At 37.0% G+C, this 24,167-nt stretch overlaps 1 protein-coding gene across 3 annotated transcripts; it reads left to right on the top strand.

Moving 5' to 3' along the window:
- Nucleotides 1-18,563: 18,563 nt before the first annotated feature.
- LOC133831379 (serine/threonine-protein kinase Nek6) lies at nucleotides 18,564-23,729 on the top strand. Of its 3 annotated transcripts, none has more exons than XM_062261648.1 (15): nucleotides 18,564-19,060; nucleotides 19,240-19,380; nucleotides 19,484-19,658; nucleotides 19,935-20,001; nucleotides 20,519-20,584; nucleotides 20,748-20,794; nucleotides 20,892-20,937; nucleotides 21,023-21,103; nucleotides 21,182-21,224; nucleotides 21,323-21,372; nucleotides 21,691-21,772; nucleotides 21,865-21,914; nucleotides 22,032-22,105; nucleotides 22,210-22,261; nucleotides 22,350-23,729. In XM_062261648.1, exons 3-15 carry the CDS (start codon nucleotides 19,540-19,542, stop codon nucleotides 23,502-23,504), a joined length of 1,932 nt encoding a protein of 643 aa, XP_062117632.1. In that variant the 5' UTR covers nucleotides 18,564-19,060; nucleotides 19,240-19,380; nucleotides 19,484-19,539; the 3' UTR covers nucleotides 23,505-23,729. The 3 variants fall into 3 exon arrangements, with proteins under 3 accessions (XP_062117632.1, XP_062117630.1, XP_062117631.1); XM_062261646.1 differs by having other exon boundaries at nucleotides 18,565-19,060; nucleotides 19,527-19,658; XM_062261647.1 differs by lacking the exon at nucleotides 18,564-19,060 and having other exon boundaries at nucleotides 19,081-19,380; nucleotides 19,527-19,658.
- Nucleotides 23,730-24,167: the final 438 nt, after the last annotated feature.

Raw genomic sequence — 24,167 nt, 5'->3', positions numbered from 1 at the left:
AAGGGATCTTATCTTCTTTTTTTTTTGGGTATTTTATTTAAAAGATGATTAGTTGACAAGACAGCTTCTCCCCAAATGTTTTGAGGCGATCCAAAACTAATCAACATTGCATTCATCATTTCTTTCAATGTACGATTTTTCCATTCCGCAACACCATTTTGCTGAGGTGAATAAGGTGCAGTGGTTTCATGGATGATTCCATGTCTAGCACATAATTCAAGAAATGACGATTCATACTCACCACCTCGATCACTTCTCAACACCTTAATCTTTTTGTTAAGTTGATTCTCAACTTCGGTCTTATAGAGAACAAATTTCTCTATAGCCTCGTCTTTGCTTTTTAGCAAATACACATAGCAATATTTAGTGCTATCATTGACAAAAGTAATAAAATACTTATTGCCTCCCCTTGTTTGAACAAATTTTAAATCACATACATTGATATGTATTAAATTTAGGGGTTCATTATTCCTTTCAATCATTTTGAAGATGACCTTGTTAGTTTCGCCTCAACACATGTTTCACATTTATGATTTGAATCAATATGAAATTTTGGTATATGATTCAAGTTAATTAATCTCCGTAGAGTATCATAATTAACATGTCCTAGTCTACCATGCCAAACATTAGAAGACTCAAGCAAATAAGTAGAAGTGTTATTAACTTTATTGATATTTGGTTTAACAACCATTACATTGAATTTAAACAACCCATCAGTTACATAACCCCTTCCCACATACATTCCACTTTTGGACATAACAACTTTGTCTGACTCAAATACCATACGGAATCCGTGTTTGTTCAGCAGTGAACCAGACACTAGGTTTTTACGGATCTCTGGTACGTACAACACGTTGTTTAGAGTCAGCTCCTTTCCAAAAGTCATTTTCAGAATCACACTTCCTTGACCTACAATTTGAGATGTGGCAGAGTTTCCCATGAAAAGCTTCTTGCCATTAACTACCTGTTCAGAAGATTTGAACAAACTCTTATCTGAGCATACATGCCGAGTGGCACCAGTATCAATCCACCACTCCTTTGGGTTGGAATTGACTAGGTTTATCTTAGAAACCATGGCTGATAGATTTATTAGATCAACATCCCTGGAGATGTTATCCACCATGTTAGCCTCATTATTTTGTTTCTACTTTGGCAGTCTACAATCCGTGGACTTGTGACCTAACTTGTTGCAATTAAAGCACTTACCAAGAAATTTGAATGGCTTTTTGGAGATTCGTCCTTTTGCCCAAAACTTGAACCATTTATCATTGGGTTTGTAGTTCTCTTTCCCTTTGAATCTTGACATTGTTCCACCAAATTGGCTTTAGCCACATCTTGTTTAGAACTTCTTTGTCATAAATCTTGTTGTCTTCTTCAATACAAAGTTTAACAATCAATTCTTCAATGCTCACCTTTTTTCGTTTGTGCTTCAGGTAGCTCTTGAACTCCCTCCAAGCAGGGGGTAGCTTTTCAATCAATGCAGCTACTTGGAAGGTCTCACTTAGGATCATACCCTCAAAGTGAATCTCATGCAAGATAATTTGGAATTCCTGAGCTTGACTACTCACATATTTGGAATCTACCATTTTATAATCTAGGAACCGTCCAACCACAAATTTCTTTGCACCAGCATCCTCAGATGTATATTTCCGAGGACTCCCATAGTTCTCTAGCTGTTTTCTTTGTATCAAAGACTCCATACAAAGAGTTTTCTAAACCATTCAAATGTAGTTTCAACAGAGAAAAAAAATCATTTATCCAGTCTTTAACAGTCTTAATGACATTGATATCTTTTTCATCTTCTTTGAGATTTTTTTCATCATCAATAACGAATCTCGCAAGATTCATCATAGTTAGATAGAACAACAATTTTTTGCTCCCACCTTTTAAAATTCTGTCCATTGAATTTTTCAAGTATTTCCCCAGCTCTCAGAGGATGGTTTGTGCGAATACAACAGAACCCCATTGGGTATGAGCTTGAACTGTCAAGGATGGTGACTCAGCTGTCACCTCATTATTCCTGCCATTTTGGTTTGCTTCAGTTGTCATTTTTTCTGAAATCACAAAACCAATTGTGTTATTTTCCTAACAACGAAAAATTATACGGGTTTGCTTAGATCAAACTTAAAGAAAATTCTCAGGTTAGCCTGGAAGGGTCAAAAACCCAACCATTCATGGTCTAGCCTCTCATAGAATATTTCTATTGAGTATTTATCCAACCCCAAATACAAATATCTCTACTAGATAATTTCCAAAGAATACTAGGAGGGTTTAGCCCCTACCTCAGCAGTCTAGTTTCTTTGAAAATATTCTGTTCCCATAACTTCTCTAGTGATATTTAAGTTCAAATGAACTTTTCGCAATAACAATATCTGTAACGTCCCAAAATTACCTAATAAGGCTTAAGACCTTGATTAGGGGGCCAGGATGACAATATATGGAGTTATATTGCATATTTGTTATTTTTATCGTAATTATGTGGAATATGTGATAATGAGATTAGTTGTGCATGTTTAGAGATATTAAATATGCATGTGGACCCGCTTCTTATTAGAAGGGCACTTTTGTTAATTTGGCCCGTTGCGGGCATAAATGTGTATTTACGTGCATATATGTGATATATGTGTGAGACCACATTATTATGTGGGTTTATTTGAGTTACTCGGCACGAGGCGATCCTAGGGAGCAAGTTAGCGGGAAAGTCACAACGGGACTCAATACCCGACTCGGGGGTGAGTCAAGGGGTATTTTGGGTATTAGGTATTTAATTGTGTTATCGGGTAATGGAAATAAATAACTAGAGATATATTTGAAGTTAGAAAGTTTAGGAGGGAATATTCGGGAATTTGACCATTTTCCCCTCGGGGGCGTTTTTGGTACCCCGAGCCTCTGGTTTGACTAAAGTCATTTAGCTTAAGGAAACAAAAGACAAAAAAGACACAAAAGAACACCTAGAGGCTACTACTGACCGACTCTTTCTCCTTCTCTTTCACTCCTGTGCTCTCAAAGCTTTCCAAAGTAAACCATTGAAGAACTAAGGGATTTTTGGACTATAAATCAGAGAATTGAAGCTTAAAACTTGGGGGATTAATTCTGTTGTAGCTTGTCTTTAGTAGAGGGTACGCTAGGGGCTTGAAATTGGGATCGTGCTCGAGGGTCGTTCTTATTTACGCTTACTCGAACCCGAGGTAAGAAAATTTCACCCAATACGTGTTATATGTGATTAGGGCTTGACCCGACTGTTATCATTTGTCGTGGTTAGGACTTGGCCGACTGTTATCATTTGTTGTGATTAGGGCTTGGCCCGACTGTTATCGTTTGTTGTGACTAGGGCTTGGGCCCCGAGGATATTTTTGTTTAAGCTATTGCTTCACATATTGGTTGATACTTACTTAAGTGCTTTATAATTGTTGAATGAACTTTATTGTTAGAGCATGAGGTCCCGATCAATAGGTATGTTAGCACTGTGAAAATGAATATTCGATGGTGTTATGTGACTAACATGTATATGTGCGTATTTTGTTTGGATATGCCTATCCATATCTATTTCGGTGTTGAAGGTCTGTAACCTTGGATCAGGGCTTGACTTATTAGTCAAGGACGACAATAGCGCGCTGCGCGCTGGTTGAAAGGCTTAAGCCTAAACCAGCAACGTACTATTACGTTGATCGGCTCTATAGTCGATGGTGAACCAAGGGGGTTAGGCTAGTTCTATGTCTAGTGATTCAGAGCTAAGAGCGAGGGCCCCAGGTGTTGCTAGGGAATCAGCCCTGGGATTGGCTCTAAAACCAATTGTTTAGGGCAGCGACCCCAAGTTGGTCCAATGACCACTTGTTTGTAACTGAATGATGGTATATATAGGTTAATATTGCTGGACTTGGTAAATGGGTATCTGGAGGTTTATGTTCTTTATTTATGTACATGTTATGTTTTCTTGCTGAGCCTTGGCTCACGGGTGCTTTGTGGTGTAGGTAAGGGGAAGGGAAAGCTTGACCAGCCATGAGTTGGAGAGCTTCGATGGCGGCGTGTACATATGCGGCTACTCGACCACCACAGCCGGGGATATCTTTGAGAAACTAGGGTTGTAGCCCTGTTTTGCCGCTTAGGCCGGTTGAATGTAACTTTTTTATGTGTATATACATTTATAAAAAGTTTAGTTGTAATATTTGGGATCCCATGTTTGTTTGAAACTTTTAAAATAAAAGTCAACGGTTCATTTGACCAAAATGTTTAACCCTAACCCTTGACACTAACTTAGGTTACACATTTTAAACCAAATGACTTGATTAGCAAGTCTGACACAATTTTAAATACACAGTGTAACCGTCCTGGATTAGGAGGACGTTACAACTTGGTATCAAAGCTGCCAAGGTTTAAGGGTTCCTGAAGACTGGTCAGGCATGTATACTTGCCACTAAAGACAAGCTCGACTCAGGGTTTGGTAACTATTATGTGTTTATATGTTTAAATGTTTAAACATGATATAAATGCCTTATCTGCGTGCTTGATTAGGAAGCATGAGATAATCTGATAGGGCCTGGCCCTTGACTGCTGCATGAATGATAAAGAACGTGCTTATTAGCATCGTTACTTTTTGTGGATGCAAGGGAACCGCTTATTAACACTATTATTTGCATATGGGCCAGGAAATGCTTATTAGCACTGTTAACCCTGGTAGGAATTGAAAGAACATGCTTATTAGCCATGTTAGAATTGTGAGAATGCATGGATATGTTTATGTGCATTGTTAGATGCTGATGGATATCAGGAAGTGCTTATTAGCACCATGAATGAAAATATTGTGTGATGGCATGCTTATTAGCATTGCACTTGTTTGATATCTGTTGATCTTGGATCGTCAGGCGGCAAGAGGTATAGTTATTACTTACCTAACGATCGATTTGATTACTGAGGGTGGATTAAGTAATAGAATGAATCCTCGAAGGTCAGAGGGATTGGTTGGCCAAGAGTTACATGCCAGTGTAGGGAGTGACCAGGGCTAGGCCCCATCGCCAGCTCCAGAAAACTGGCAACAGGTGCTTGCTGACATGCAAGCCAAATTAGAGAGGCAAGAAGAAGAGATATGCCTCTTGAGACAACAATAGGTTCCAGTAGGGAACCTACAACCCACGGTGTCGACAGTGATACAGCCGTAGGTACCAACAGTTGTTTAGCCCCAGGTAAGGGGAGATAAGTGGGAACCCCTGTATAAGAGGTTCAGGAAGCAACACCCTCCAGTTTTTTTAGGGTGGTTCAGATCCATTGAAGGCTGAGTAGTGGATGACCATGATAACCACTATCCTGGATTTTATGAGGGTAGGTGGTAATGAGAGAGTGGCCTGCGCCACTTATATGTTTTGGGAGGATGCCCGGATATGGTGGAAGGTGGTATCCCAGACCAGAGCAGTTACCACCATGGAGTGGGAAGAGTTTAGAACTCTGTTCAATGAGAAGTACTATAATGGCGCAGTTAAAGCTACAAAGGCTGAAGAGTTCAGTAGGTTACTTCAGGGTAACATGACAGTGACTGAGTACGCCCTGAAGTTTTACAGGTTGGCAAAGTTTTTCGGGGATCTGGTGCCCACTGATGGGACCAGAAGAGAGAGGTTTCTTCAGGGGCTACAACCTATGATAGCCCAGGATGTGCGTATTACTATTGTGTCAGGAGTGACAACCTATGCACAGGCCGTGGAGAAGGCGCTTACAGCTGAGAGCGCAGAGAACAAGATCTGGTGTGCTAATGCAGCTAGTAGGGATTCTAGGAGGTCGAGACCTCCATTTCCAGGTTTTGGTAGGGGCGGAGGCCCAAATGATCAGAAGAGGAAGACTCCAGACACATCGTCAGCTCCAGGGCCGGATAGGAGGCCATGAGGCATACAGATGGGTCGCCAGAGTGGCGGTAAGACATGGAGCGCATTCCCATAGTGTGCTAGGTGCAGGAGGTGCCATATTGGGGAGTGTTGGGCAAAGTCCTATTTTTTTTTTTTGTGGTAGTACGGGGCACTTGAAGAAAGACTGCCCTAAAGCCAGAAAGGAGGAGCCAAAGAAGGTGGATAGCATGACGCCAGCTCGGGTGTTCACTTTGACCCAAGCAAAGGCCGAGGTTAGTCCCTTAGTAGTTATAGGTTAGTTTTCTAATGCTGGAACCTTTTATGCTGTTCTTATTGATTCGATTGCTACACACCCCTTTGTTGCTAGTAGGGTTATAGATGGGTTGTGTAGACCTTATGACTTCTATTCTGTGGGGTTTGGTACGATGTTGCCTACTGGGGAGTTAGTGGTATCCAAGAGATGGATTAGATCACTACTAATTATAGTGGATGGCAGGGGGTTATCAATTGACTTGGTAGAGTTAAACATGACTGATTTTGATATAATTCTGGGAATGGATTGGCTGGAGAAGTATGGGGCAACGATAATGCAAGAAGAAGATGGTAACCTTTGAGCCCGAGGGTGAGGACCCCTTTGTTTTTGTTGGCACTGTGCATGGACCCCGTATACCTATTATATCTGTACTTAGAGCTAGAGACCTGCTGCAGGGGGGATGCATAACTTTCTTAGCCAACGTGGTGGATACCACTCAGGTCATGCCAGTGGGACCAAAACAGACCCGACTAGTCTGTGAATTTCTGGATGTGTTTCCAGAGGATCTACTAGGGTTACCTCCACACAGGGAGATTGAGTTTGTAATTGATTTGGTGCCAGGGATAGAACCAGTGTTTAGGGCACCTTACAGGATGGTTCTAGCAGAGCTGAAGGACCTCAAGGTTCAACTACAGGAATTGTTGGACTTAGGTTTCACCAGGCCTAGCTTCTCGCCATGGGGCGCACCAGTTTTCTTTGTGAAGAATAAAGATGGTTATTTAAGGATGTGTATCTGTAATGCCCCGAATTCTCCGATATGGTTTAATGGCGGGATTAGTAGGCCGGGAGGGCCATACTTGTTTAATTATGCCATTAAATGACATTATGCATGTACATGTGAATTATATTATAATATGATGTTAAATGCATGCATGTGGGTCCACATTTGTTTACAGGGGTACTTTGGTAATTTGCCCCGTTGAGGGCATAATTGTATATTTGTTTGCATGTCAATGATATATTGTGAGGCCACATTATAATGTGGATTGGTTCGAGTTATTCGGCATGAGACGATCTTTAAATATAAATTATCGGTTTGGTCATAACAGGCTTAAGCTTGGGGCTCAGAGTGAGTCTCGTGGTGGTTTTAATGATTAGAGCGTTACCGGGAATTATAGGGTAACGGGATATGAATTATTGGTGTTGGAGATTATCAAGATTAGTGGGAATTGGAGAGCGTTAATTATGATTAACGGTATAGGTTGGAAATGACAATTTTGCCCTTGGGAAGGCTTTAGAAACCTTAAGTGAACTAGGGGCATTTAGGTCATTTGGTTTGGATGTATATGAGACTTTAGATGGCTGTAGAAAATAGAACAAAAACAAAGCAAAGAACTTTCCTTCCCGTACATCCTTTTCCCTCATTTCTCCTTTGGAGTTTTTGAGCCCAAATTGAGGAATCAAGCTAGGAAATCAAGGGGTTGAGTTCATAGAGTTGGTTCAGCCATTGAAGGGGATTTAATCTCAAGTTTAAGGTGAGTTTCAGCCATAAGTTTTCTGGTTTTCCTCTGTTTTCTTTTAGTTTTCAGCCTATGATTTTGTTGGGGATAGTTTGGATTAATGGAAGTTTTGATTGATGTTTAACTTGGGTTTTGATGAGGGTTTGATATAGATGATGTTTAGGGGTTGGATTGAGTGTTGGGATGAGGTTTGGAGCTAGTTTGAAGGATTGGTTTCAAGGAAAAACGCAGGGGAAGAAAGTTGGTGTTTGCTGGTTTGCGTAAAGGGCCGCGACATGGCTATGGTGAGCCGCGACCTATGATGGCATTTTGGGGCAAAAATGCCTTTGTCAGAGAGGTGACCCGCGGCCCATAAGGGCATTTTTGGCCAGAAATGTGTTTTTAGCTTGGGGATTCAAGCCTTAGGCCTCGGGATCGATCCTACTACCCGGTTTAGTAGGATTCGATGTCTCGGAGGCTAGGTTTTGGTTTGGGAACCCTTTGTTATCATTTTCATTGATGAACCCTATATTTTGGTTATGACCAGGTAACCGCCAGGGAATTAAAAGATTGATCGTTCTCAGGGGTCATTCTTATATTAATTTTCACTCGAACAAGAGGTAAGAAAACTGCACCCTGTGTATATGTGACATGCGTGATTATTATTGAGGCATGTTGATTGATAAATGTGGACATGGATTGCCTATTAAATGCTAGAAAATGTTGAATACTTGTATATGTACTGATTAGTCAGGGACACTGACCTAAAGAGTCAGAAATGGCATAGCATCACGAACACCGAGCCAAATGAAGATTAGATCTAATCGATATCAACAAAGAATGACTCATATGGGGTATTAATGCTGGACCGACCCTAAGGTCGATGAACTTATAAGCGCTTGTCTGGTCTAAGACCAGTTATTCAGAGCCAGGGCACATGTCCCGGGTGACTGTTTGTCACATGGCTAGGGAACACTGTTCCAAGGTTATGACTCTATGGTCATGAGGGAGGTTATGTTGGTGACTATTCACCATACACCTATCCTGTTCCAAACTTATGAAAGGCTCACTTATCTGTTAAGCCCTGGTGACCCTATCGTCACATGGCTGGAGGGTGCTGTCCCTGTAATTAGTGACTCTTGCGATAGTCACCTATTTGTTTGGACTGATGGTCCTGAATGATTATTATGATCATTGTTGATATTATATCATGCTTTATTGCGTTTTCTTGCTGGGCCTTGGCTCATGGGTGCTATGTGGTGCTGGTAAAGGGAAAGAAAAGCTCACCCAGCCTTGAGTGGAGAGCTTAGGTAGTGATGTGTACATATGCGGCCGCTTGACCACCACGGCCAAGGCGTTCTCAGAGGAACTAGGGGGTTTACCCTATTTTTGTCGCTTAGGTCGGCGTGATTGTAAATTTAAAACTGTAATGACCATTTTGTACTGAGAACAACTTGTAAATGTTTTGATTAGCTCTGCAGAGTAGTTTGTAATGAAAATATCCATTTCCTTTTTATTAGTTTTCCACCTTAACCTGATAATTACACTTAGAGCACGTTTTTGACCAAAGGACTCGGGTAGCGGGTCAAATTTCCGGTCCACCGTTCATTGTAACTGTTCTGGGGTAACCAGGGCGTTACAGTATCGATTACAAAGAGCTGAACAAGTTAACTATCAAGAACAAATATCCTCTGCCAAGGATTGATGATCTGTTTGACCAGTTGCAAGGTAGAACGATATTCTCTAAGATACGTCTTCGATCTAGTGATCACCAGCTGAGGATCAGAGAGGAGGATATACCGAAGACAACTTTTTGCACCAGGTACGGGCATTATGAGTTTTTGTTGATGTCATTTGGATTGACTAATGCCCCGACAACATTTATGGATTTGATGAACATGGTATTCAAAGACTACCTGGACCAGTTTGTGATCATCTTTATTGACGATATATTGATATACTCTCGGATAGAGACAGAGCACGAGCATCACCTCAGATTGGTACTACAGAGGTTGAGAGAACACAGGTTGTATGAAAAGTTCAAGAAATGTGAGTTTTGGTTGCCACGTGTGACTTTCTTGGGTCACATAGTCAGTAAAGATGGAATTAAGGCAGATCCAGCGAAGATTGAGGCGGTTAGAGATTGGACAAGACCGAAGAACGCTTCAAAGATCAGGAGTTTCTTAGGTTTAGCAGGGTCTACAGACGCTTTGTGGAAGGGTTCTCCAAGATTGCGTCACCGTTGACAAAGTTGACACGCAAGAATCAGAGGTTTTTATGGTCAGATATGTGTGAAGGCAGTTTCCAGAAGCTCAAGAAGAGTTTGATCACTGCTCTGGTTTTGAGCCTTCCTACAGATTGAAACAAGTTTGTAGTTTACTATGACGCTTCGAGGCAGGGTCTAGGTTGTGTACTTATGCAGACAGGAAAGATGATTGCCTATGCATCACATCAGCTGAAGGATTATGATTGTGAAATCCTCTATCACCCTGGGAAGGCCAATGTAACGCCCTACTACCCAGGGACCGTTACGTTGTGCATTTTAAACAATGATAAACTAGCTAATCGAGCCATTTGGCCATAATCGTGTAACTAAGTATGATTAACGATTTAGGGTTAAAAGTTTTGGTTAAGATACAACATTTAACTAAAATGTTCACTATATACATTGGGATCCTAAAAAAATATATTTAAAAGGTTAATTATAATAAAATATTTACAACCAGCCGACCTGAGCGGCAAAATAGGGTTTATCCCTAGTTCCTCTTTAAACCCTCGGCCGTGGCGGTCGAGCAGCCGCATATGTAAACATCGTCACCTAAGATCTCCAACTCAATGATGGTCCAGCTTTCTTTTGCCTTTACCTGCATCACATAGCACCTATGAGCCGAAGCTCAGCAAGAAAACTCAACATGTTCACAAACAGGTAATAGCATATCACTAAACCACAACAAGCATGCCTAGCAATAATAGCCTTATTCATGCATGCAAGCAAGTCCAAATAAATGATTGTGGCCCCTGCCCTCCTGTATGGATGACTATCAAGCCAACCTGGGAATAGATGGCTAATGTGTCCATCTTAAAATAGGTGACTAATGGGTCACACACTTAGGCTCTGCACCCTAAACAGATGAGTGACTGTGGAGTCACAAACTTAGGCTCCGCACCCTAATCAGATGAGTGACTATGGAGTTACGAACTTGAGCTCTTCACCCCCAGCCATGTGACGTTACAGTCACCTAAGCCTTTTGGCCCTGGCTCTAAGTAACTAGCCTTTAGACTAGACAAGCGCTTTTGATTTCATCGAACTTAAGGTTGGTCAAGCATTTCATGCTTGTGACAATAATGCTTATGTCGATTAGATCTAATCTTTTCGGCTTGCGTTAAACACGCTAATACCGTTCTTGACTCATAGGTCAATTCCATACGACCAATGCTCAGTACTACTGCCGAACTTGACTAATAAATCACAACTTCATAGTCAATATTGACACCATTGCTAATCCTGACTATGGAGTCAGCTCCACTCACAAGTAAGCAATGTACTCAGGCATATATCATATGTCAAATATCCAAATACAGGGCATTCAACATGCTTACTCAACATTCACTAGCATAATTATGATCATGGACATTACAGAAACTCAAGCTCTGATCAATCTCATATTCAACCTTCATGCCATGCCCTAATCACATGTATCTTATGCATCACATATTGGCTGTAGTTTTCTTACCTTTGATCCAAGCACATGTTACCAATGAACAACCCTCGAGCACGATCCTATTTGCAAGCTCCTAGCGATAACCTAGTCAGAACCATAAACGGTGTTTCAATGAGTTCAAGTTCCAAAACCCAAATCCTGGGACCAATCCCGCGCTCTCGGGACCTCCAATCCCACCAAACAGGGTGGTGAAATCATCCCCCGAGCCCTCGAGTCAAAACCCCAAAAAGTACCAAAAAATCCCATTCTGAAGACTGTGTAGCGCTACCTATGGACGCTATAGTGCTACAAGCAGAATCAAAACCCCCAAAACAGAGCACCTAGCGATGTAGTGCTACCAACCTAGAGCTACAGCGCCTAAATAAGAACTTCGAATTTCTGGGCTTCTTTCTTTGTGTTCTTTGAGCTTCAAAGCTCCAAATCTGACCCCAACCTATCCAAATCTCAAAATTAAAGTTCCTAAACATCCTAATCTCCCAAACCAACGAAACCCAAGCTTCAATTCATCCAAAAACTCACCAAAACATAAAATCCAATCAAAGCTTAAAAACTTTAAAAATGAAGAACTTAAAACTTGGATTACCTCTGATTATGTCGTTTCTCGCTGAATCCTCTGGATAATAAGCTTCTAATCTTCCCTAGAATTGCTATGCCTCGATCCTCGCTTGAATTTGAGTCCTAGAACTCAAGTTTTCTTCGAAAATGTGATCGGGTGTCGAAAAGGGAACGAAAGGGAAGAGAGAACGTTCTGAATGTTCTTTTATAATTCTAACAGGTTACTATAAGCTTAAGTAACCTCAAGAAAATCCTAATGCTCGGGGTCCCGAAAACTCCCCACATGGTAAAATAGTCAAAATGCCCAGAATTTCCCACTGATCTCACTAACTCCCAATTTATCATCAAATATTTATTCCCATTACCCAATATCTCAGTAATGTGCTAAATACCCTTTGACTCACTCGGAGTCAAGTATAGTTCCCGTTGTGACTTTCCCACTAGCTTGCTTCTTAGGATTGTCTCGTGCTGAGTAACCCTAGCATAACCAAATAATAATGAAATACCACACATATACCACATATATGCCAAATATACTCGAAATGGCCAAAATATGAAAATTGCCCAATTAAATAGAATTGGGCCCACATGCATATTTATTACACCTAAACATGCATATCTAGTCATATTATAATATAACTCACATATTCACATAATGATACACATAAATATCACATAATCACATAATTCCAAAATTTTCCATCCTGGCCCCATAATCAAGGCCCTAAGCCTTATTAGGAAATTCAGGATGTTACAGCCAACGTGGTAGTAGATGCCTTAAGTCGGAAGGGTGCAGGATAGTTATATAGTGCCAGACAGATATCGAGGAAGTTGGCTGATGACATGACTAGAGCAAGGATTGAGTTAGTGGTGGGTCAGTTAGCCAACATCACTTTACAGTCTACTCTATTGGAGAGAATCAACAAAAGGCAGTTAGATGACCCACAGTTGGGGCAGGTTAGAGAGGACATCCTAGCTGGAGTAGCTAAGGACTATACGGTGTCGAGTATGAGTTTACTGAGGTATAGGGATCTGATTTGCGTTCCAATGGACACCGAGATCAGACGAGAGATTCTGAATGTATCTCATATTACTCCTTCTCTTCATCCGGGTACCACGAAGATGTACCAAGATTTGAAAGCTTTATATTGGTGGCCTGAGATGAACAGATTCGCCGCCTACAAGAGGTTTCAACGTCTGTCTCCTAGGATACAACAGAGAACGAAAAGTAATTCAATTACTTTGCCGAACCAAATATGTCCGAACTCTACCACACTAAGAATATAAAACTTTTAACTAAAACCATAAAATAAATATAATTAATATAATTATATACCTTAATCTAATTGTTAAGGGTTTTTTTTATATTCCTAAACTACTCACCCTAGACCCATTTATATAGGCTAAGTAAGATGAGAAAATCCTCTTATAAACAATGTGGAACTAAAATACCATTTGTTTTTCAATTCAACACAAAATTCTAACAATTAGTTCTACAAATAGTAGAAACACTACTACCTCGTGGAGTGCTAAAGAGATTGAAACTGCTTATAGCCTATTAAGACTCTCTCAAGGCACTCCCAAAGCAGAAGCGGGCGAAGATCATCTTGATATAAAAAAGATGAAGGTTGACGGAACCAATCTCAAAACTAATACTTTTTTTAATTTCGATCTCAACTTGTCTCCTCCACCTGATCCCTAGTTTTTTTTTTGTGTCTCCTCATCATCCAAGAGTGTCATTGATTTATGTTCATCATCATGGATTCACTGTGCATACTCTTTGGGTGGATAGATAAATTGTTTGGCTAGAAGATTTCATTTCTCTCTTCAAGTTGCTTAATTGTATAAGTTGTATGGCATCATGAATTTTTTTCCAATGAATAAATTTCATTGTGGAAAAAAAAAACATTTCCTCATTATTAATTCAATATATATTAACACTTTTTATTATTAAATAAATAGCTAGCTTTATTTTATATATTGTGCGTGTAAGTTGTAATTTTCGTACTTTTTGGTGATATTCCATTAACTACTATAGTGACTAGGGGTGGACATTCGATCTAATCCAACATTTTTGTAGTAATCCAATCCAATTAAATGTTGGATTTTGAAAATCATCATCAAATCCAATCCAATGAAGCATCAAAATCCAATCCAATTAGTAATTGGATTGGTTCGGTTTTTTAATTGAATTTTGAGTTGGAACTTGATATTTTTTTTCGAAACTGAGTTGGAACTTGATTTTTAATATAAACTTAAAAATATACAAAAAAAAAATCACTTAAAAACTAAACATCGCCATTCATTTAGGTTCAAATTACATGAAGTTATCAACCTGACGAGTTTAATTCAACTAAAAGCTTGAAGTAATATTGAAAATGAGAGAGAATGAGGATAACATATACATATTTTTAGTGTTTTCTCCTTCAATTATGTGAAAGTATATAGAAAAAGACTAATAGTTAGCATATAATAATGTATCAAAAGAAATATTGACATTTTTAATATATTTAAAGAAATATAAATAATAATTTATTTTTAATATGTAATTTGATTTGATTGGTTTTTAATTGGATTTCGAAATAGTCATCCGCTATCCGATCTAATCCAATTAAAATTCAATTATTCAAATCCAATCTAATTATAATTGGACATCTAATTTTTTGTAATTAAATTGGTTTAATATAATTGAATTAATTTGGATGTTGACCACTACTAGCAGTGACATTATATCTATATTTTACAACATTATTATGAAGTTGATATTCTAGACTATATCTCACTCAAATATTAAACACTTCACAAACTCATACGCAATCTCATGCATTATATATATTTATATATCTCATTAATACCACAAATTCATTCATATTGGATGATGCTGACATTTGACTTCCAATAATAATATTTTTGTGAGAGACAAACTCATGGTCAAAAGTTTTTTTTTTAAATAACTTTCAACAGTGACACAGAAATTAACTTCCCTTGAGTTGAATGTAGGAGTATTTTGAGAATTTTTCCACCTCTAATATTGAGTTTAGCTTAATTACATAAAATATCTAGTATATTTAAAAATAAAATCAAATTTTATTATTAATTTAAAGAAAAATTAAAATCCAAATTTAGGAATAAAAATATTTAAATAATTTTAATTGATTATTTAAATATATTTTTTCAATGGATTTTTTTTTGTATGTGTGTGTTTTTGGTTAGTTATTGTTATTTTTGTAACTTAGTCATACTTTGAAGTCTCTTCCTACTAATTTGATTGGGTTTTGCTATATTTTAGCTTCACTGCACATTTGTTTGAGTTTGCTGAGTATCTGGTTACAGATTATTTTAAGTAGGTATTGTAATGTCTTTTTTTTGGTTTAGTCACCAATTACTATGACATTTTTAAAATTATTAGTAAATGATTATTATTATTATTATATTTCTAGTCTATTATTTATTAATAATGGGTAATCGACCAAAATAACACTCACACAAAACATAAATTTCTTTATACATAATTTAAACTTTTTATTAAAAAAAAATACAAGTTTGGCCCTTGTGCTTTTTTTCGAATACGCAATCAGCCCCTGTGTTTTGTTAAATAACAATTTAAAGTCTATGTTTCACAAAATGGATCAAAATAGTACATTTTGGCCGATTTTTGTTAAAATATTTTCAAATATAATATTTAATTCTCAGTTCCTTGACCACCTTCTCCGCTACTGTGAACCCATCTCATCTCCAACAACTCAAGAATTGATCTAATAATTGAAAATATTTTAACGAAAATCGGGTCTAGGGGTACTATTTGATCTATTTTGTAAACACATATGGTCTGAATTGTTATTTAACAAAACATAGGAACCGATTGCGTATTTGTGAAAAACATAAGGGCCTAAATGTTATTTTCTCTAAAAAACATGCAAAGTGTATTATAATAATAGTAATCAATATATAAATAAAAGTATGTCTACAACAAGTTGTTTAAACTTTGTTTTCGGCACTTTAATTATTTTGTGATACAATGAACACAATCATAAATAAAAAAAATGGGGTCAGGACGCGCTCACGTGTCCATATAAGGAGCATGTGTGTACGGGTAGGGTGAAAAAACTTCTTACCACACAATCTCAAAAAAAAAAAAATATATATATATTTTTTAATCATTACAAAAAACTACGCGAAGTGCAGTAATGCTTTCTAGTTTACTAATATTTCCAGTTTCTTGGTGGTTATAGGTTACAAGATTAATTGTGGTTATTATATATGTAACATATTACTTTCTTATTATTGAAAAAATAATAACTAGCTATTGTTTTATTGCCGAAAATATTAGTAACTAGTTACTATTATGTTACTAGTATATTAGTAATCATCATTTTTTTGCAAACTAGTAACTAGTTACTACTCTGAAATTGAGAAAATTTGTAACGAGTTACTATGACGTGATTCCCAATTTTGAAAGAAATATCTTTTTAATCTAATTTCAACGTTGAAATCGATTGTAAGTCTTGATTTTTTATTTGAATGACAAATTAATTTATTTTGTTATTGGGTAACCTAAAATTGATTAGAATTGTAGATTCAAAGCTAAATCTTGTGGATTCTTCATTCTTGAATTCATGTTGATTTTTTATTTTTATATTTTTTTGCTGCAAATTAATAATCGAATACCACTATAAAAATGAGATTAGTGATAACTGGCTATTGCAGAAATCGATTGTATTCTTTTACCGAAATTGTAGATTGTCAAATTTTATTATTGGTTAACATAAACTTTAATTGAATTTGTGGATAAATTTTGTGGATTCAAAGTTAAATTTTACAAGTTTTTTTTATTATTATTTAAGTTGCCTTACAAGGAAAGGACGACAAGATCAAACTGGATTAGTCGGATAGTGGAGAAAGAAGACAATGAAATTGATATTTATCATTTCTTGGATTTGTTTTTTTTTTTGAATTAAGGTGTATGAGAATATTAGATTTTGGTAAAAGTTATTAGAAAGAAACCCATAAAAATATGGATTTTTTTTTAACAAAAATAAAAAAATTATTTTGTCATAATCACATATATTTTAAAATGATTTTGTTGAGAGCTTTTTTCGCTATTAATTAATTAAATAAGAACTTAAAGAAATGCAGTAAAGAGACACAAGTTTTATGTGGTTCAGGTTATAGAACAACCCTAATCCACGAGATTTTAGTATTTGCATTCTTGAAGTCAAACTTTAATGGAGGTTTCTCATGCAACATATATATTGCTCTAAATATAAAGAGTGGGATCAAGAAAGTCCGAGAGTCTCCAAATCCAAAAAGTCCCTTTACAATGGAAGCCCTAACCCTATTTATAATGACTAAGGACAATTAATTCCTTTAATGGAGATTTATTACAAACACTCAATTATTTGGAAGTTTAATGCTAATTAACACTTCTAGGTGCATTAAATATGGTGGACTTAGGCGTATAGCATGAGGCTTAATTCGTATGTTACAACCCACCACTTTACGGGAGACACGCCCCTAACACTATTATTATGCAGTTGCACGTTTTTCCATATCAGGTGATGCAGTGTGACATACCAATTATTGAGTGTACGATCTCGTCACTACTACTCAAGGCACCAAAATCTATTAGACGGCCTTGGTGGTCCAAAGTCGCTATGATTGACACTTGGCGTTCCCTCCAAGTCCCGAGGACAAACTCCTAGACTTGGAGGACTAACTGACCAAGAAGAGTGGAGGACCACAATGGAGGTCCTCGGGACGTGGTCTAACTTGAAGATATCCTCACCTGGAAATGAATCATACCGTGTTGGGAGGAGTTAACGCACCAAGGAGCTCTAGGCGAGCTCCACTAGACTTCATTTGCTTCTAAGAAGCCTAACTACTTCTCTAATGAATGCCACATGTCTAATGATGAAATCACAGTCTTATTTTTCTTTGTTTTTTTTGTCAGGTTTCCTTCTTATGTGGGGAAAAAAATCCTCTCCAAAAATTAAAAAAACACAAATAGTGCCCTTCCTTCCTTGAACTTTTTTTTTTTAATTATTGTTATTATTATTATTTACTCCTTCCTTGATTAAAGCCTATGTTTGACCTATACTGAAATGTAGGGTTAGGATTACACAAAGGTATTTGTACTTTCCACCCCTTTTAGCCTAGCATAAAACAAACTTATAGCCAAACGAGAGGGGCATTTTATTAACATTTAGTGTTGTTGTTATTACCCAAATTGTAGTATAATGATAAACACACTAATCTTAAAACTCAAATTAAGAAAGTGACAATCAAACATGTTGGACTTCTTATAATGCTAAATTTCACATAAAACAAACCCTCATCCTCATAGTCATATGAAAAAAAAAAACAAAATATAATGACATGCTAAAACATAAACGGTAAAAGTAAAAACTAAACTACCCCTACTGAAGTCACTAGGATTGGCCATCAACCCCAAAATAAATGTTCACCCAATTATTGCTATATAGCCAAACAAATCTTAAAACTAAAAGAACACAGCATTCTTTTGTCATGCTTTTAAGGTTTCTCCTACCTGTTATTAGGTTTTTTATTTTTATTTTTCTTTTGTATAATTATTTCTCTTGAATAAAACCAAATAGTTAGATTACTAATTTGGCAATCCATAAACCGTGTTGAAATTACTCTTTTCAGAGGAAAATCTCACCACAAAATAGCCAATCTCAAAGTCTGACTCTGACCCAGAAAAGGAAAAAATGTTTTATGGCCCTCCTTTGTCCCCTACCATCCAAAAAACCAACCAACAAAAATCGTCAAGAAATAATCTTTATTAAAGACTATATTTTTAGTCATTATTTTAAGTTGCTAATGCTAGGACTATGACATCACAACTACAAGCTGAAAAAAAAAGAAGAAAAAAATAAAGAAAAAAACATTCCCTGGTGTGAGGTGAGAGAGAGTTGATCTCCCCCATGAATCTGAATATGCAAGCAAAGCTTTGCCTTGCCCTTTAGTCTTCCATACCTGTCACTTCACTTTCTTTTTGCTCCCACCCTCTATTTCTTTTTGGGTATATTTTATAATTCTCAAATTTTCTACCAAGTATTTTTTATTATCAAGTTTTCTAATCAAGATTATATTATATAAATACTACTTTTTGCTGGAATAAATACTACTTAAGTGTGTCCTTTGTGATTTTCTCTCTCCAGAGCTCAGCTTTTCGTTTTGGTAAGTCATCAAATTCATTGATTATCATATTAAGTGCACTGTTTGCTTCCCTTGAGTTTGTCCTTCCACCTTTTTTTCTTTTCTTTTCTCTCTCTAACAATTTGCAGTGTGATAGCATCGTTGTGAAATTTACCTTTTACTCTTTACGTTTTTCTTTAAGATCCCTTTTGTTTTTCTAGCTTCAGTTGCCTCAAAGATTCACCCTTTTTGAAGATTAGAACTTGGTGGTTGGTGGGTAAGGTGGGAATTATTGATCAGCAGCTACTTTTTCTTGGGTGGTCTTCAAATTTCCTCTTCTGGGGGTAAAAGTGAAAGTTTTGGTATGTACCCGCTAATCTCCTTCTTTCAATTTGTTTTTGGAAATCATTCTCAAAATGACTCCAATCGGTTGGTATGACTACTTGGATCCCACTACGAATAAAGCTGGGTGGACTTATTACACTGTATATAATTCTGGGTCTTGAAGGTCTTAGCTTCTTATGGAGAATGATAATGGTGATGTGATGTCCAAAATGGAGAATTATGAAGTTATAGAGCAGATTGGGAGAGGTGCATTTGGAGCTGCTTTTCTTGTGCTCCATAAGATTGAGAAGAAGAAGTAAGAAAAAAAAAGATGCTTTTAATTTGTATTTTTTTTTTTTGGTTTGGATTTTGGGTTTATGTAATCTTATATCTTTGTTTTCAATTATTAAGTTTTTGGGACAATTTTGTTTGTAAACATCAAATGCCCAGATGATATATATCACCTGTGAGCAATATTCAACTTTGTTATTGCTGAAAATTTCACATGTCAGGGAATAAAATTCACGAGAATGAACTCAAATAGGACAGTTTTTTGGAATTTGTTTCATTGTTACTTTCCCATGTTTTATAGGTATGTGCTGAAGAAGATTCGCTTGTCTAAGCAAACAGAGAAGTTCAAACGTACGGCACATCAAGAGGTCAAGTTGCTGAACCTTCCTGTTGGATTTATTATAGCATATTTCACTGTCAGCTGCACAAAGTTACAGTAGTTTTTTCATCTTTTTTTACCCTTCCCAATTGGTAAATTTCCTCCAAAATTAAATCTATTTCAATGCATACTAGATTAGAGAATTGGTAATTAAGGTTTGTGTTGATATTATATTTATATCAAAGCTGGTCCTCCATTTAATATCATTTTCCCCCACCTTTTAAATGCAGCAAAAATAGATCCCACTTTCCTGTCTTTCCCCAATTGAACAAATTGACTTAACGCCATGTTCTGCTGCTATTTATTTTCTCCTTGACATCATTGATTTGGATATGAAACAATCTGATAGAATTGAACACCGGGAAGCAATGGACCTCTTGAAAATGATACTTGCAAGTCTGTTGGTTTAGATATACACTAAGCTTACCTATTGAAGAAAATTTTCAAATTTTGAACTTTTCTGGCATGCTAATGAATATACTGACAAGTCCTCTTAAGTGCCACAGATGGACTTAATTGCAAAGTTAAATAACCCTTATATTGTGGAGTACAAAGATGCTTGGGTGGACAAGGTAAGACATAGTTTTTTTATGTTTCAAGTAGCCCATGACCTGACTGTGAATTGTTTTTTTTTTAATTCCTGCACAATTCTGCAACAGTACAACTCAAGAACCAGTTTTGAAGTCATTTGTGCACGTTTTCTAACCGTCTATTTTTTTCTTTCTATTTATATAGGGGGACTGTATCTGTATTGTGACTAGCCATTGTGAAGGAGGAGACATGTAAGTAACACACATTTGAGTTACTAAAAGATTTTTAGAATAATCATAGCAATGCCCAGGAATAACTTTGTCAAGGAAAAACTAATTTGACTTACAGGGCTGATATGATAAAAAAGGCCAGAGGAACATATTTTCCTGAGGAGGTAAGCAGAAAGATTTCATTAAGTTCCCCTTATGTCTTTCTGTATGTTGCAGCAGGTTTCTGAAGTTATTGTGTTTTTCATTCAGAAACTTTGCAAATGGCTGGCTCAGTTGTTGCTAGCTGTGGACTACTTGCATTCACATCGAGTACTTCACAGAGATCTCAAGGTATGGAAATATACCTATAGTTTCATTGAATAAGACCGGTAAATGATTGTGTGCTAATATGATTTCATTTGATTCCAGTGCTCCAACATATTCCTTACAAAGGACAATGACATCCGGCTTGGTACGAAGATTCTAAGAGGGATTTTCCATCGCTTCATTACGGCTGGTTTCCATGACTTGATGTCTTCTAAACCACTTTATCTTGCATGCAATTTACAGGTGACTTTGGACTTGCGAAGCTACTCAATACAGAAGATCTCACTTCTTCGGTATGAACTATGAACTATACACGTTTCTCATATTTTATCTTTTTTTTTGTTTGTTTAGTGCTTCCACTTTCACAACACCTCCCCGCATTTTTTCTGTTGTTCAAATTGGAAAAAGAATAGCAGTGTGTAGTGTACAAATTTCTTAAGCAGTTGGTGTTTTTTACAGTTAAGCATAAAATCTGACTAAATATTCTTAACAAGAGGGCATCTCTAGTGTTTCTAGGTTTATGTTCTTAGACTTTGAGTTAAAGTTATAGAACTTGAATAAATAAAACATGCATGTCAATCTTTTCTGAATGCATTTTGTGTTCAATGTAGGTGGTTGGAACTCCCAACTACATGTGTCCTGAGCTCCTTGCTGATATACCTTATGGCTACAAATCAGATATTTGGTCACTTGGTGAGGATTAAAATTTCTTGGTCTGATTATGAATTCAGGTGCTTGTAAGGATTAGTATTTACTTTTTTTTTTCGCCCCCTTATGGCTTCCAGGCTGCTGTATGTTTGAAATTGCAGCTCATCAACCTGCATTTAGAGCTCCTGTAAGTTCAATCAACAGATTTTTGTAATGCATTGATATTACACTACAATAATGTATGTGAGCTGTGCATGAACCTCTCAAGTATACACTAATGAGTAAACAAATCCATAAATAACAGGACATGGCTGGACTAATTAATAAAATTAACAGATCCTCCATTTCACCACTTCCAATTGTGTATTCTTCCACACTGTAAGTTATTACTTCAAAATCATTGTATATTATTTATTTATTTGTAGAAATGGCTTATAATATGTGTCATGTAAGTTTTAAATTTTGCATCCTCAACATTGCAGGAAACAAATTATTAAAAGCATGCTCAGAAAGAGTCCGGAACATAGACCAACAGTAAGTTCAAGTAGCCAGAGACATGCATTACGGTAATTTGACTATTACCATTTTCTATTCTGACTTCTATATAATTTGATAAATATAGGCTGCGGAGCTGTTGAGACACCCACATTTACAACCTTATCTTCTTCAATGTCGCAATGCATCTTCTGTTTTTCTTCCAGTGAAGCCAGTAAATAACGCGAAGGACAAAACAAGGAAAACATCGTATAAATCTCCCAGTGGCAAAACCAGCAGAGACAAAGAGGCTGCACCAGTAATTCAAGAAGAAAAGGTTCATCCAGTGGAGAGCAATAGTGATGTGAGTGTGATAGCAAGGTGTACACCGGAGGACGACGATAAACCTGTAATCTCAGCTGGTGCTGAAGACAATCTTGAAACAAAGAGGGTTGATCCTACCAGCTGCACTATTGAAGTATCTAATGCTACTGATGGATCTAAAGATGCACCGACTGATTCTGAAACATCTGTTTGCAGTGGATCTAAGCAAGCTGAGGTTCTCAGTATATCTCAAAAGGAAAGCACTGAGTCTTATGTGGAGATTACATCAGAAAGCACTCCGAATTCTCAGCGTATAGAACAGGAAGAACCTGCTGGCAAAGATGTTCAGGAGCCACCTGAGGTCAAGATCAAAACATTGAATGTCGAAGATAAAATACATTTTAACAAAGTTGAGGAAAAATCTGGAACAAAAGAAAAAAGTAGTCAAGAAGGGTACTGCAAAGAATCAGACATGGATAAAGTTGGCCTTCCTGAAGATAAGTGTTCGTCATCAGCTAAATCTGATACAGAACCTCAATGCTTTATAGAAAAGGACACTTCCAACGAGTATGTAGAGAGTACTAACATCGATTACACATCATCTGAAAGCAATAATGTTGTGGTTCCTTGTAATGATGAGATAGGTCCTAAGGTAGATAATGCTAGTGGTCCTGAACAAACAGAAAAAGATGATAGTCGTGTTGATAACCAAACACCAAAAGATGTCTCGTTACTTAGAACGTTAAATGCTCTATCTAAGGAAGATGCCAAGGCCGAGTGGGAGAATCCTGGCCGGCAAAGAGCTGATGCCTTAGAATCTCTACTTGAGCTATGTGCTAGGCTACTTAAGCAAGACAAGCTCGATGAACTTGCTGGTGTGCTACGGCCTTTTGGGGAAGATGCAGTTTCATCAAGAGAGACAGCTATCTGGTTGACAAAGAGCCTCATGTCTGCACAGAAATTTAATGAAGGATCCTAATTTTGAAGAGGAAATTGGCATTAATTTATGAGAGAGTGGTAACCAAAACAGAAAAAAGAAAGAAAAAAAAAACCTTGTATCTTGGTCTTTTTTTTTTTTTTTGATATAAATAATTTGTGTGTTTCCTGGAGTGCTGTTTGATTGAAAATTAGAGACCCGGAAATAACTTGTGTTGCAGCTTTGTAATTGGAACTTTGGCTATTGAGATATACTTTCTTCTGATTACTCATATGTTCATTGAAATGAATTTCCAAATTAATCAATTTTGTTATAAAAAATATGGAGAAAATTATGGACATGAAATGTTAAGCCTTGCCTCAGTTCAGGGTATCAACTGAAAGAACTGTTTGAACTTTGTTGAAACCTGCATTCATTCAACTCTATTCACCTTTCTGTTTTGTCTGTTGTTTGTCAAACAGTAGAAAACAAAACAAAAAAAATCTCACTTCAATAGCACTACATTTTTTGCTGATATAGAATGACTACATGAATTGGATCCAAGAAAAGTAGGTTCCATAGATTCGCTTTCTGGTCGTGCAAGTTCCAAGTTGCATAGATATTATCTTATTAGATAAGCACGTCTTGAGAATATTTGTCCTTGTCAAAAACATCATGGACAACACTACTACTATACTGTTATCTTAACTTTCATGAAAAGAAGTT

This window comes from Humulus lupulus, chromosome 4 (assembly GCF_963169125.1).
Source record: "Humulus lupulus chromosome 4, drHumLupu1.1, whole genome shotgun sequence".
In the NCBI taxonomy this organism is placed as follows: domain Eukaryota; kingdom Viridiplantae; phylum Streptophyta; class Magnoliopsida; order Rosales; family Cannabaceae; genus Humulus; species Humulus lupulus.
This window is presented reverse-complemented; position numbering and strand designations above follow the sequence as displayed.

Coding starts and splice junctions, on each gene's coding strand:
- LOC133831379 (XM_062261648.1), top strand. CDS start 19,540: ATGGAGAATGATAATGGTGATGTGATGTCCAAAATGGAGAATTATGAA. Junction 21,373..21,690: donor CAGAAGATCTCACTTCTTCG/GTATGAACTATG, acceptor TGTTCAATGTAG/GTGGTTGGAACTCCCAACTA. Junction 21,915..22,031: donor AACCTGCATTTAGAGCTCCT/GTAAGTTCAATC, acceptor CATAAATAACAG/GACATGGCTGGACTAATTAA.